This window comes from Haemaphysalis longicornis, unplaced genomic scaffold (assembly GCF_048455015.1).
Source record: "Haemaphysalis longicornis isolate Haplotype H1 unplaced genomic scaffold, Haemaphysalis longicornis Haplotype H1 scaffold_29, whole genome shotgun sequence".
Lineage (NCBI taxonomy): Eukaryota > Metazoa > Arthropoda > Arachnida > Ixodida > Ixodidae > Haemaphysalis > Haemaphysalis longicornis.
The window spans coordinates 1,608,140-1,623,298 of NW_027526331.1; the positions used below are offsets into that span (position 1 = coordinate 1,608,140).

General features: G+C 48.1%; 1 protein-coding gene across 2 annotated transcripts in view; it reads left to right on the forward strand.

The window, feature by feature from the left end:
* The first annotated feature begins 766 nt into the window (after positions 1–766).
* LOC144173087 (uncharacterized) overlaps positions 767–15,159 on the forward strand; it is a 47,734-nt gene continuing 33,341 nt past the window's right edge. Inside the window, exons 1-5 of one of the 2 annotated variants that reach the window (XM_077701601.1) lie at positions 767–914; positions 1,392–1,530; positions 3,652–3,794; positions 12,555–12,654; positions 14,818–14,975. In XM_077701601.1, coding sequence (XP_077557727.1) covers positions 845–914; positions 1,392–1,530; positions 3,652–3,794; positions 12,555–12,654; positions 14,818–14,975 — 610 coding nt within the window. In that variant the 5' untranslated portion in view covers positions 767–844. The remainder of the gene's footprint in view (positions 915–1,391; positions 1,531–3,651; positions 3,795–12,554; positions 12,655–14,817; positions 14,976–15,159) is intronic. The other variant, XM_077701603.1, reaches the window with a different exon arrangement.

The following is a 15,159-nucleotide window of genomic DNA, read 5'->3' on the forward strand; positions in this document are numbered from 1 at the left end:
TATGCTTGCAAGGATGGGCGCAGGGTCCACTCATCGACAGTGATGATGGTGATGATGATGATTGTGAACCCAGGCGTTTGGTGATATCTAACGCCAGGTTGTTGGACGCTCTGAAGACGACGTGTCATGACCCAAAGTCAAATTCTTTGACTGACGAACAGCCCTCCGGAACACCGTAGGGTGATTTCAAATCACATCGAGCATGGCCTACTTTTCCGGCAGGTTCTAATTTGCCTCATGTTTTTATCTTTCAGGGTGGAGTACATGCGTAGACGCACTGAATACAAGTCATGGCTGTGCAGACTGAACTATTATATCGCTACGCACCGGCATTTCGATCTGTTAAGTTTCGTAGTCGTTTGGTTTCAAACGTTTCCTATCGTTACCTGACCCGCAGGTGATGATTTCGGGCGGACTCACGCTACCTCATATCTCGAACTAAGGTCAGTCCAGTTTGGATAGCCACAATTTTTGTCTGTTTTTGCCTCTGTAATTAATCCCAAACGTTGGATTTTTCCAAAAGCAAAAACGCTGTGCCATAAAATGATGCGCTACTGGAGCTGTGTACCTGCACTAAGTAATATGCTCATATTCTTCAGAACGTTTTAGAAATGAACAATATTCGGGCGGTCTTCGCTCTACTCAAGCTCCAAGCCTGTCTAGCGGTTTATTTGGAAAAGCTCTGGCTCTTTTTTATCTAATCTTCGCTAATTTATCTAATCGAGTATTCCGCCAAGCCATGTGATTCCACGCATGCAAGTTCAGATACGCGATATAATTCAATGGGCCAGATAAGCTTCCCCAGCAGGCTGTATTGAAAGCATGTCTAACTGACCGGGTTTGGATGGACGTCGGCAACAACATGCTGCACACCGGGCTGCCCCTACTCATCGTTCTCCTGGTAATCGTTACCGGTAAGCCTTCCTACTCCACCGTCACTCACAAAAGCCACGGCTGATAACGATGGTTCGTTCGAAATACCTTAATTCAAGTGCTTCAATTTTAGCGCTATCAAATTTAAACCGATTAATGTGAATAGAGAGCTGATGAGCCGATCCACTTACGGCGATGAAGTGCGATTCGCCTAATGTTTACCGCCCCTGAGCTTTGGGCATGTCCACTATGGAGACGAGTGCACTTCGGACCGATTGTACTCTTGGTAACACGTAGTGCTGCTTGTTCATGATTCCGATTTCGCTGTGGAGCCGGCCACAAGGCGAACAAGTCCTTCGTCGAGGATAGTGCTTAGCACTGAGCACGGCCGCTCGACGAATTGTGCACTGAGTAACGGTACCTGCTGTCAACGTGTGCGTCACCAGGCTCTCTCTCTCTCTCTCTCTCTCTCTCTCTCTCTCTCTCTCTCTCTCTCTCTCTCTCTCTCTCTCTCTCAGCAGTGGATTCAGCGGCGGCCGGGAAAGGAGTCTGCAATGTGGCGGAGGTGCAGCGCTGCTACCGGGACATCTTCGACAGCGTGCCTGCCTTCTTCTCTGCCAACGCCGAGAACTCGGATCCCGCGGGCGCCTTCTGCAGGTATACTACGCGCACGCGCCGCCATTTCGGTGAAGCATATTAAAGACTCAACGACGAGAGTTGTAAGACGAAGTCGGCCCGCAGCACTACTTTATCGGCCTTCGCTAAGCTTTAAATCAACCCCACGATCCGCAATATCCTCTTTTCAAACGAAATGTATTTTTTGGAGCAGGGGTCGTGAACTTACATCAGTGGGCGGGCCGCAGTCACGAAATATAGTCCCGCAGGAACCGAGACAGCGAAGAAGGCGTTGAAATGAAGAGGTGAGAGTAACAAAATCTCGGCTAACGGCGCCATTTCAAAGAAACGGGTCCTATCCCACATCTTGTAAATATAATGGGTCACTTCTGCATGGAATTTGGCGTCAGCATTGGAGAAACATGTCGATACCGATCTGGAGGATGACTAGAAACTGGACCCCGACTCTGAAATATAAAATATCTGTTCCACGGTGATGCTTCAACACATGGTGACCGCATTGAGTGATCTCTAAACCAACAAATTAAAATAAATAAACCAAGACATTCATGAGCGGGCCAGGCCGCAATCGAAAGGTCCGCGGGCCGCGTGTTTGAGACCTCTGCTTTAGAGCTTCGTTGTGTTTCCGTTGGCAGATTTTATAAAACGCTAGAAACCGTGTGCCTGCAGAAAAGTTTAAGCGGATATTTTAGTCATGGTGTGAACGTTTCAAAGCGTATTCTTGCGTTTGTAAGCCCGCTTATTTGTCTAGGATTCTGTGTATTTTGGTGTCCGCGTACAAAACATATCTACGCTTTACGTGTCCTTGAAGCGCGAGGCCTTCTGTAACGCCAGAGGTTTAAAAACGAACACTGAGGTTTTTGTGATTTTAACACGCGACCACCGCGAAATTAGCACGCCGTTCGAAACAGGCTTTGAATCGCGAGATTGTACGCCTCGTGACTTAAAAAGGCACTAAATGGTGAATTAAATTTTGTTTTAACTGAAAGATCATACCTTTCGTAGCTCTCTCGGCTTTTGTTCGACCAGCAACTATGCGTTTTTTGCTGGGAAATAAACCAACAAAGCAGGCATTTCTCTCACCCGCTTCCCTTTAATTTTTCAGTGACGTCGCCATTGCGTCACAAACCATGAGCGAACAAGCGTGAGGGAAGCGGCCTGTCTCGCATTGTATAAAACTTGTAGTCTGCGTTTTTAAAATTACGTCAGCTAACGGGAAGCCTTAATTTACATTTCTTTCGCGTGTTCAACCACTTCGGAACTACTTATTTTAGCCAAAACATCTGTAGATGCTTCTCCAATCAGCTCTCGGCGTGCACAAATATTGTGATGTCACAAACCGTAGTACCCGAAAGCGTGCGGGGCGTCGGCCCCTGTTTTCACGTTTATGGCACTTTGTGCCTTATTAAACAACTGCTAGTTGCGAGAATTGAGAATTTGGTTTCTCGGCACCTTATTCTATCGATACAGGCGAACTTCTTTCCACCCTTTAGTGTCCCTTTAAGTAAGCATTTTGAGTACATTATTTAAAAAATAGCAGTATCCTCAAGAACAGGGAAGACAAAATAAAAGTGCGCGCGTTATGTGTGCGTCTTCCTTAGGAATGATCGCCGTCGACATTCAAGAGGAATAAATATTGCTAATAACTTCCACCTAGATTGTTAGTTACCTCTATGCCGCATTCCAAAAGGTTTCGCTAGTCATCCACCGTTATAGAGTGGAATGGCTCACAGTTTTGTTCCTTTCGAATGGTTCGGTCTTTTTCTTACCTTGCTGACTGCTGCACATACCGCCACGGGCTGCCTTCCGGTTGCTTCTTCACATCTACGGGGACAAGAAACGACAACAAGTTATCCACGTACTCTTTCAGGCGATGCTTCGTGGCGCAGTACTCTTCGTACACTCATTAAAATAAGTTAGCATCGCTCGGTCAGCTTAGCCGTTTCCTACGATTTAAAACAGCCTTCTGATGTGTCTTCACCGGCTACTGATGAAACATAACCCTGAACGAAAGTTGCGCTGTCGAAGGCGCAATTTTTTTTCTGTGTGAGCCCTAATTCATGGCTCCAGTCAGTGGGGAAATCGCGTGCTGCACAGCGATTGGGCTGAGATGACCTTAGGGGCGCTTTCATGTATACGCAGGCAGTACTGGGAGTACTCGTCATGCGCAGGCAAGGCTGCGACCAAGGCCTGTCGAGGAGAGGAACTGGTGGAGAGAATGGAGGGCTTCTACAAGGAAGTCAGCGCGGAGCTCTGCGGTGACCCTCAGCTGAGACTGCTCAAAAGTAAGCACGTTATGCAGTTTCCCCCCCAAAAATATCCTCGAGGCTCCAAAAAATGTCAGCACGGGCCGGCCGAGCGGGGCCAGCAAAACACTTAGCAATCATTAGCTCGTTGTTGTTGTTGTTGTTGTCGTTGTCGTTGTTGTTGTTGGTGATGATGATGAGGTTGTTGATGATGTTGTTGTTGTAGGTGGTGGTGGTGGTGGGGGTTTAACTGGTTTATTGAGTGGACAGGTTGGAAGCGGATCTGCTCCCGGCTACTCCATTTCACCAATTCAGGGTCATAGACCCGGCTATACTACTCCACTGTGCACCACACTTTCGTGAGTACTAAGAGTTGTCTGGGTGGTGGTGATGGTGGTGGTGTCGTTGTTTCTGTTGCTGCTGTTGTTGGTGTTGTTATTGTTGGTGGTGGTGTTGCTGCTGTTGCTGGTGGTGTTGCTGTTGAGGGCGTCAAAGCATTCGGGTTGCTATTTTCTGCCTGAATGTGTTCCTCGCGAAACACATTTTACAACGGACCACAACTTCACTTTTTTGCATGCGAAGCAAACCTCACAGAACCATCTAATCTTACGTTCTGTCTTTCTTTGAGGCGTGTGGCCCGATTTTCTCGACCGCTTTAAATTATTGGTACATAACAGGTACTTTGGAATCCACAATACTATGTGTTGCCGCATTGGGAACACAGTACGTGTACAAGTTGCACATGGATATATGTTTACTAAGTGCATCGTGTATGAAGTTGTAAGCCGTTTCGTCCGCTTTCTGTTTCAAACTTATGAACCTCTAGGTCTATAATATGTCTTTCAAAATAGTTGAAAACCCCGCTACAAGACAAAAAATGTCATGTCGGGCGAACAAGCGGCTCTAGAACTTCACGGAGTGCAGTGTGCTTTTCGATAAATGTCGGCTCGTAACTCAAAGCGACAAAACATAAGTACGGGACAAGCATGAGGATATGACATTAGAGATTAGCTGTAATTGTTTTGCAAATTGGTACCTTTGCAGCACACGGCTATGCGTTCTTTTCCGCGTGCTACGTCACCTTATTGCGCCCATGAATAGCTACATGAACTTGGCGTCGAGGATCTTCGCGATGAAACCTTTTCCTCGAATCAGGGGCCGTGAAGACAAAATTGAAGCTGATTCCTTGAACGGAATTTCGCGTGGCTACAATAGCCGCGCCAATTTTAACGCAAGCTTGCAACCTCTTGAGCTTGATAACAAGAAAAAAATCCCAGGCGATCTCCACTTGCGTTAAGCTTGGGGAAAGACGAAGCATGCAGTGCATAAGGGTACTCTTGGAGTATTAGCATTTTTGCCCACGGAGATGAACCCATGTGGGGTAGAGGTGTAGAGCTTTGCTGTATAGGTCTCGTGTCTTTGAAGCACGAGGCGGTCTAGCGTGAGGCGTTGGGAAACGAGTGTCCCGCTGAGTTCTTTTAGTACGCGGTACGTTGTAGCGCGAGGCATTGGAAAACGAGTATCCCGGTGTTTTAGTGCCATGACTACATGATACGACAACGACGACTACAGGAGACGCCGACAGCCCGAGCCCCTCAGGGGCTTCGCCCCTAAAACACCAAGGCAGCGGTGACTCACTAGCCATTCGCAAGCATTGCCCCTATGTCATCAACTGGCCTGGTTTGTGCGATTGGAGGCCACTGACAAAAGATTCCGCGAAAACACATTATAACGCGGTTTTACTGGTACATCTGGTTTTAGTAATGGCGCTGTTTGAAGGGCAGCATAAAGTTGGCCCACAAATTTCAATGTTTCAGCGCCTCCGCCAATGGCACCAGTGCTGAAGTTATGTAGCGGGGCTTTGAAAGTTTGTCAATGTTGGTTCTCTTCAGGGAAAACAACGTCCTCCGGGAATGGACTTGAGGTGAGGGGCTTATCGGAGGCTAGATCTAGCAAATGTCTTCATGATTCCCGATTACGGCTATGCTGCCTCTGCCTCACGAACGCTCCGCCGCTGCTGCAACGCGGCTCTCTTATTCGGTCTGCCGCAACTTGCATCGCGCAGGCATCACAGCTATCTTCGGGTACAAGTTGCATGTTGTGTATCCTTAAAGGAGCCATGAAGAGAAAACCTAAGTTTGTTTTATTCGAAAGATTAGGTGTTTCATAGTACCCCAAGCGCTTTCCCGGAAGCAAATGATGCTTTATTCACTGAGAAATAAGGCAATTTAAGCCAAAATTTTAAATCTCCCGCTAAAATTGCACATTTGGTGACGTGAACAATGGCGTTATACGAGCCGGTCCATGAAACAGATACTTAGTATGTCGACTCCATATAGCACCCACACGCGGGAGTCAGACAGGAACCGAAACTCGTGCCGAAACCGAGACAGCGGCCATTTTAAAAATACTAGTAAAACCTAGTGCACCCGCAGCCCTAGTCATGGAATCGCCTGATCCGGAGAACAAAACACTCGCCGAGGAGCTAAGGCTTGCATTTAACAACCTCACACCACTTGAACGCTCAATGCTTCTAAGTGCACGAGCGGCAGGAGTTGTGGGATACGCGGTGGACGGGAAAGCGACCATTCCGCGATAGCCACAACAGACGAACGCCCTGCCGTCGGCACCGTTGCCTCGTCAGCCCCGTCGCGAAGGACGAATACAGACTGGTACGTATGTGCCGTATTTTTATTACGGTTAATAATAGTTCAATTTCAGTAGCAGTATCGCTTATGCCAGTTGGCCGGTGCCGTGTATGGAAAGCCGTTCACGCGAGCTCTCTGCTCCGACCAGAAAGATACGAGCGTCAATGCGCGCGGTGTGTACGGCATTTTTCCCCCAAGGTCAGAGCGCTTTGACGGCGATTTGACGAAGTCGGCGACGAGCGCCAGCATGTCCCAGGAGTGAGCTAACGTAAGGGTCCCTGCCGTAATCACTTCGTCGGAAATGAAGCGAGCACACTCGTACTTCCTTTAGCTCCCTTTCTCCTCCGTTTGCAAAGTTCACAAAACGTAGCCACTTGCTTCGCCACGGTTCGTCGTTTGGCAGCACATGAAAGGAGATCTTTTCACCGGCGGGGATGTCGCACTCCCTCGACTATTTGCCCGTACTACATGGGCATTTCAAAACGCAGCAACGAAATTTCGTTGTAAAGTACTCGAACAAACTGAAGTTTTCAGTGGTTGTAAACTGGAAACGAGCTCGTAACGACAGCAGCAAGCCAACACCATTCGAAACTTATGCGACGACTGGCACTATCTCGTCGCTTCTTGCTGTTCCTTACTCCCCTCGTTTCTATTTTTACCTTTGCTGGTTGGCGATATGACGGCCAACCTCCTGTCAAGGGATTAAGATACCAACCAAGGTCGCGGCTGTACAGCCGGTAAAACGCTTGTCTATAACAGCGATTTCAACTTCAACCAACTACATTCGAAAACTGCTGAAACATACTCGTTCCAAACATGTCGGAGGCAAAAGCGAAGGGCTAAGACTTCAGAATTCCGCAGTAGTTTTATTCATATCCCGCTCCGGCGGGGCAGGATAGGGCTGAGAGTACGAACGCTGTGTTATAGACAAGCCTTTTACCGGCTGTACGTGCTGGAGCGGTTCGTTGGCCCCTAAGAGCTTCGAACCGAAAATTCGTCTGCGCGACGGCGAGATGTCGAGCTCAGCCGGCGGTAGTTTCGTACGCATTGGCGCACACGCTTGCGTGTTCGTTCGGAACTTCAACCGTTTACTCCACCGTTCTTTGTCATAAAAAGAATGTGCAGTATGTTTCACGGGCATGTAGATCGCTATGCAAACTGTAAGCCCTGCCTAACATGCGTTTGCTTTTGCCGGCCTCCGCCAATCGCAGAGCATTCTCGAGTGACATCATAGGTTCTGTTGCGGAAAATGAGCTGATGAGTCGCATGGTCATTTCCTTTTTTCCTAATTATGTAGCTTATTTGAGCGAAGTTTGCGTTATAAGTGGTGTCGTTATGGTTCTAACGAGGCAACATTTCGAATGAACCAAACTTGTGTTTTCTCTTCATGGCTCCTTTAAGTAAAGAAGAAAACGTGGCGCAAACTAGACGTGGACGAAGAAAAGAAGGTAAGACACGGGCGCCAACTTCCAACTGTTTATTCATAGGAAACCACATGAATTTATTCAAAACGTATCTAAACAGAAACAACAGCATAAAATAACAACCAAGGTATACTCATGCTGACAACTGTAGAAGGTAGTGATAATAGCTACAATGAATAAGTACAACACCCCTGGAAGTATGAGAACACATCTACTTGCACCTTGGGACCTTGCACCCCTACCGCCAATCGAAAACATCCTCAGAAGCGCTTAGTCATCATTGGACAACCGACTGCACATTACAACACAGGGCCAAGACACCTTGCTTTGGGACATCCGACGCGTCTGTACACAAGCCCGGGTTACTCCAGGAAAAACAACATCCTTGAGTTTCTCTACCCTGAACCCCTCCAAGACTAACGCGCCCCCCGAAAATGGACCCACTTCAACCAGGGCGCACGTCTCTAATAGGCACAATCAGCACAACGTCAATGCAGTATTTACTGACGCCGCTGTCGATGGATTTCGCCTGGCCTTGGCCTGGTACAAGCCCTCGACTAGAGAAGCCAGTCGTTACGTCTGCACACTGGACCACGCAACACCTGCACAAGCAGAACGTTTGGCTATCTGGACGGCTCTAAGGGTCAACACCAGGCCTTGCGTCATATATAGACTTATTTGAAGCACTAGATAGCATTGAGGACCCAAAAACAGAGGAATACACTGCTCAACGCATCCTACAGATACTCCAGCACAAGCAGAGGAACGACGTTGACGCTAGGGTCACCTGGACGCCGGGGCACGTCGGGGATCGCGGGAGTGGTAACGAGGTGGCACATGGTCTTGCCACCTCACACCTGTTCATCTCCAGCCTCTCCTTCTCGGATCTCCCGACCTCCGCGACCACCCGTCCGCGGACTCGCTGCCAGGCGGTCACTTCGAAATGGCGTGAGCACGACGGTACGTCCGGTTTCTTCACCGCGCTAAATTAAAAGAATCACCCCTCCCCACATCTTTACCCCTTAGCCGATCTCAAGAAATATTTATCAACAAAGTACTTGCCAACACGGCCGCTACACCTCATATCGTCCATAAATAAAGTACTTGCCAACACGGCCGCTACACCTCATATCGTCCATAAATAGCCGACACTTTCTGACCGGAAGAAGGGCATTAGCATCTTCATAGACTAAACCATAGTGTCGAAATTTAGATGTACAAGCATTGCATAGGGACATACTTGAACATCCTCAACACCTGGTGCCTTAGCCCAGTCTTGCGTTGCCAGTGGCCTGGCGAGCGTGATTTAGTGGACGTCTACCTCCCTCCCTATTCCCCCTCTTCCCCCTCCAGCGACCTTCGGTCCTCCCATTCCTAAAATAAAAGAATTTATCATCATCATACCTGGATGCAACCTTCTTGACGTTCTGCGAAAGCCTGTGGATGTACGGTATTACGTGCGTTTTCATTTTGTATTTCTCCTCCTGCACTTTTTTACCGTTTTTTATCTTCTGCAGGATGCTTTCACACACACTTGTGATAACGGTGGGAGTAAATCGGGTTGCTTAAAAAGGCTGATCCGATTGCTAAAACTTTCAATCAGATTGTGCTCGCAAGATTTCGTTAAAGCCGAATTAAGGCATGTTGTTGATTTTCCCCTGTTTATCAGCTTGGAATGCGCGCTGTCGTATGGAAAAAGCTTTTTTCGTTCTTGGGTTGTACATCCAACACGTATGGTCCTTTGCGAAGGTGAGTTTGAGGTCCAAAAATTGTAACGAATTCCCCTGAGGCACCTCCCAGGTGAACTCTCGTTCGCCAGATTCAGACAAAAAGGTATTAGTCCTATCTGCCACTGTGACGTCAAGGTTAGAATTAGTCAAGTTTAAAAGCACAAGGTAGTCGCCCATATATCTAAGAATTCTAACCACATTAAAATTGGCGACTTTTTGCGTCAATGCTCTTGTCAATGTATGCTAGGTAAATGTCACACAAAACCGAGGCTACAGAGGAACCAATGTAAATACCATCTTTTTGAACATAGAATGAATCGTTAAAACACACGATGGTGGACTTGAGGTACGCACTTATAAAATCTCTAAAACTGCTCTGTCATCATGCCAGCATTGTTCTGGAACTCAACTTCATCCGACGCCTCTATTTCACGCACAGCTCTAAACAAGCCCTGCTGGGGTACAGAATAAAATAGATCTTGCACATCAATCGAAAAAAATATTATTTGCAGACGCCAACTCGCCTTCTGAAGGAGCTTCCACAAATTCGGTCGAGCTACGTACCAATAAAATGTCCTGCAGGGTAAGCTCGCTGATAATGCGCTGAATATACGTGCTGACCTCGTTTTGCCAGGAACCTCTCTCAGATAGAATCACTCTCAGTGGGCACCCTGGCTTATGCGTCTTGCCCGTAAAGAAAACTACCAGATTACTCTACTTTGCCTTTCGGAGTTGCTCTCGGTTTTTTAGCAAACGGAGGACCCCAGCCTCTTGCTTCTTCGGTATGTCGTGGGGGGATTTGAAGTTCTTCTGTATCGCCTCGTTGGCCTTAGCAACTGCGGCATTACCACAACCCTCCCTCCCCCCCCCTACCTTGTCGGCTTCAACAATAGATAACCCAAGCTAACAATTTTCTTCTTTCTTCTACCAACTAGCTCTGCAACAAGTTTTGTTGTGTATCCCTCCGCAGGAGCAATACGGCGGTAACGTCAACTCGGCCCACTTTTGAAAGGCGATTGTGCTTAGTGAGTGACACATGGGGCTTTTCTCGCTAAATTTACCGGTAAGAATTTATTCTCCCAAGAAAAGGAGGTTCACTGGTTTTCTACTTTTGCTCTTCGCAAAATACTGTGGACACAATACGGTTACTTCCACCTCCTCTGCGCGAAATACTCACCGTAACGATCTCTGCCCCGTACGGAGGAACAGCTGGTACGCTGATAAGGCGCAGGGGTAACTTCCGTTGTCGTTCTAAGCACGAGGACACGGGTTCGATTCCCGGCCGCGGCGGCCGCTTTTCTGATGGAGGCGAAAAGCAAAAACGCTCCTGTGTACAAGATTTCGGCGCACGTTAAAGATCCCCAGCTGGTCAAAATTATTCCGCAGCCCTCCACTACGGCGCGCCTAATGCCTGCGTTGCGTCGGTGCGTTATATAAACCCTACAATCAATCAACCATCAATCGATTGTCGTTTTTAACTTGTGAAGGCGTATAGTGTGGCAGGGATTGGCAGGATGTTTTCTGCTCACGAGACATGCCCTTTTTTCTTATTTATTTATCGGCCGCGGTGGCTCAGTGGCTGAGGCGTTGTGCTGCTGAGCACAAGGACATGGGTGCGATTCCCGGCCGCGGCGCCCGCTTTTCTGATGGAGGCGAAAAGCGAAAGCGCCCGCGTGTTCTAGATTGCGGAACACGTTACAGATTCCCAGGTGATAAAAATTAATCCGGAGCCCTCCACTACGGCGCGCCTCTTCGCCTGTGTAGCGTCGGCGCGTTGAACACCACAATCAATCAATCTTTTGCTTACTTGTAGCGTGCCACTATAGTGTATAGTACCATTTCAACAGATGGCGTTAATGAATGGTGCAGCTGGTGCAGCTGGTGCAGCTGGTGCATTCGGGGCAGCTGGTGCGACGCAAACCGATTTGGACTGGCCGTCTCTTGGTCACTTGGCGAGCAAGAAATGACGGTATATAAGTGGTGGGCATTAGGAAACGTGCACCTTACCACTCGCAACTGTCAAACGCTCGGGAGTGCCCCGCCCCTTGTTGTGCTCTTGTAAATGAATTGGCTTTTGGTGGAGCAGATGCCATGAAACGGCCGCCACAATAGCTTTTTGTGTTGAAGCCCTTATCGGTCAAGACTTTATGGTATTTCAGATACTGGTAAAAGCTGCAAGAAACAGTACGGTGGTCTTTAACACACCCAATCGTGTCGGTACTTGTGAATGTACAATTAATTACGCTCTTAGGCTGTTTTAGCAGACGGGCGTAGGGTTGGTTTACTCAGTCGAATGATATGAGGCATTCGATACCTGTAGCTGGGGGCGTTGTTTATTTCAAACAGCTTCGTCGGTACTGTTAGGTTTTGTGCGTGCGTACGTGTGTATGTGTGTGTGGGGGGGGGGGGTGGAAAGGCGGCGGGGCAGAAGCAGGCCATTTCCGATGCATGTGTGTAGTAGGCAGCTTGTAGGGATCTTATAACCTACAGGCACAGTGGTCGCTTACCAGCTATCTCAGCCGTCGTGTCCTATTATACTGGGGGCGACTTAAGAACGACAACGGAAGTGGCCCCTGCGCCTCGCCAGAGCAGTCAGCTGTTGCTCCGCGCGGTGAAAAAAAATGCCTTACTGCGAGTATTTAGAACGCGACGCGAGTCATTTCCGTGATTTCACGCCCTTAATCTGCTTGTAAACTATTGCAGCGACGACGAAAAAAAACTCGGTGAGAAAAAGCAGATGTTACGCATTACGCACAGTCGCTGTTCAAAACGCGCGCCTGCGTTGACATCCGGGTCCGTCGCTTCGGCGGAGTGATACACTACGTGAGCTATTGCCGTTCTTAACTTGTACCTGAGTATAGCATCTCATGGCTCTCATAAAAAAATGCGTATAAACTCCCACAAGTCTGCAGGTGCACCGGCGCAGTCAGTGGACGCAGCAAAGAATCAACCTCACACATGCGAAGAATCAGGACTCATGGCGCCTCCTTTTTGCAGGTTTCGCCGTTGTCGACGACTGCAGCCCCCTGGATAGGATCTGGCAGTGCATGGCGCGCCCACTGAGGACGTTCAGAACAGGCACTGAGGAAGGTTGTAGGTGAGCCACGAAATCGCAGCGTCCTTCGACGTGAGCGCTTCACACACGGTGGTAGCGAAAATGTAGTTATCTGAAAAAAAAGTGAAGCGCCTGTCATGTGACAAGGCCAGCGCCCCGTGTGGCTAATGCCTGTGAAAGAGTTCGCTGATCGGCGCTTACACGTTGTCTTGGAAGGAAACAACGCATTAAAATCAATAACATTTATTGGGGTCAACATGAAAAGTTGGCACGGATTAAAATACACAGGCACGTTTTGAACTCAAACTCAGTTGGGCGGTTCCCTCTATAGCTTACCCGACCGCATTCTTTTCTTTCACCCGCTTCTGCTGGAATAGAGTACAAGAAGAGACAACTCCTGAGTACATTCAGCAAACCCGAGAAAGAGAGAGAACTTTATTTATACAGGGTCCTCTCAGGCAAGGCGGCTTTCCAGCAGCGGCTGCTGCTCAGCGGCTTGGACTGCTCTGTCCGTCAAGGTTTGTTCCGCCGCCAGGTCAGAGCAGCCCAGCGCCGCCTCCTACACTCTAAAAAAAGGTTGTGACATTTACTAACAGAACACTACCAATTATCTTGTCCCAGTATACACTAGGTACTTAGTAACTGGAGGTAGTAAATGCAGCACTAGTCAGGGTTACTTATTGATGCAGGCAGTAAGCACCACTACCTTCACTAGTAAAGTCGCAGCGATAACAGCCTCCTGAGCTACACGCGTTTACTAACTGGCCATGCATAATCAAGTCATAAGCACGACCATTATCTAGTGTATACTACTTCCTCCACCCAGCTCAGAAGGGTGTTATCGCTGCGACTTTATCAGTGAAGGTAGTGGTGCTTACTGCCTGCATCAGTAAGTAACCCTGACTAGTGCTGCATTTACTACCTCCAGTTACTAAGTACCTAGTGTATACTGGGACAAGATAATTGGTAGTGTTCCGTTAGTAAATGTCACATGGATAGGAAATAAACTGTAATAAGGTAATAATGGATAATGGATAGGAAAAAAACTTACTACCCCGCTGTACGGTACGTATACGTACCGTACAGCGGGGTAGTAAGGTTCGTAAGGACTTAGTAAATACGGCCGTTACTACCATTTTACCTTTTGGTTAAGAGTTGAAGTTGAAGTTGAAGTTTATTAGAAATTTGCAAGTAATACAGTACAGCCGGTAAAACGCTTGTCTATAACAGCGATTTCAACTTCAACCAGCTACATCCGAAAACTGCCGAAACATACTCGTTCCAAACATGTCGGAGGCAAAAGTGAAGGGCTAAGACTTCTGAATTCCGCAGTAGTTTTACTCAAATCCCGCTCCGGCGGGGCAGGACAGGGCTGAGAGTACGAACGCTGTGTTATAGACAAGCCTTTTACCGGCTGTACATACCTTGATAAAGAATACAGAAACAGGCACCATAGTTAATCACTGTGGGGGGACCTCTCGTTAAAAAGTACATAAAGAATAAGTCAGAATAGTCAGACGGAATAAGCAGAAATATAATGTATATTTATACACAAATGAATTGGACACGGAAGATGAACAAAGTGCGATGATCGTTCAATACTGATTACGCCAAAAATTCAGAGTGGTCGTTAAAAAAAACAGACTGGTCACTGGCATCAACAATATCGAAATATAGAACAAAAGAGTTTAATTGCAGCATAATAGCCTTGGCTGATTTGTTTCACCACACCTGAGTGTAGCTCCGGTGTCGTAATTGGGGGTAGGGGGCTGTCGGGCAGGCCCACATGTGGTGCTGTACGGTGGCCTTCATGCCGTGTGATGTGCAGTTGGGAGAGGAGCAACCTTGAATAATAAAATTTCTTTCCTCAATTGAGGGGAAAAACGAAGCACCGCCAGCTGTTTCGGCGGCGTTATCTTTAGTAGCCTCCTCAATTAAAATTGACGACTCCCACGCATCGGTGGGAATCGACGTGAGTCCATGCTTCTTTAATTCGTCCTTCACAAAGTGCTTTTCGAAGCGTCTCTCTGGGCCAACAAATGACACCCGCTGCTCTCGCAAGGCCTCTAGACGCTTCCGTCAGCCTTACGACACCGCACGAAGTGCTCTTTGACCTTGGGTGCTCTTAAAAGTCAGAGGTACGCTACCAGGCGTCTTCTGGTTTGTATGTGGACTAACAACCTTCGCTGCAAACTTGCACCGCAGCACACTGGAACGGGACCTGAGACGCTGCCTGTCCGACCCGGCTAGCATATGCAGCAGTCCTGTTGACCATGCTGGGCTAGCCAAGCGTTCGACAGCAGCGTTTCTCAAGTGGCATGGCTGCCAAACTACGACGTCAACTCCAACCACCGCCCGACCCCGTAAGTATCAGTTAACTTTTTTCAGTCCGTGGAGGGCCTTGAAACGTCTTCACAAGGTATCTACGGGAGGGGGGGGGGGGGGGGGGGGGGGGGGTATGTGTGACTATATCCACTTGTTTTGGTCGAATGCAAATATTTTTAAAGGTGCAACTTATCGTTCTAGGTGCTTCTATCAGCATTGTTT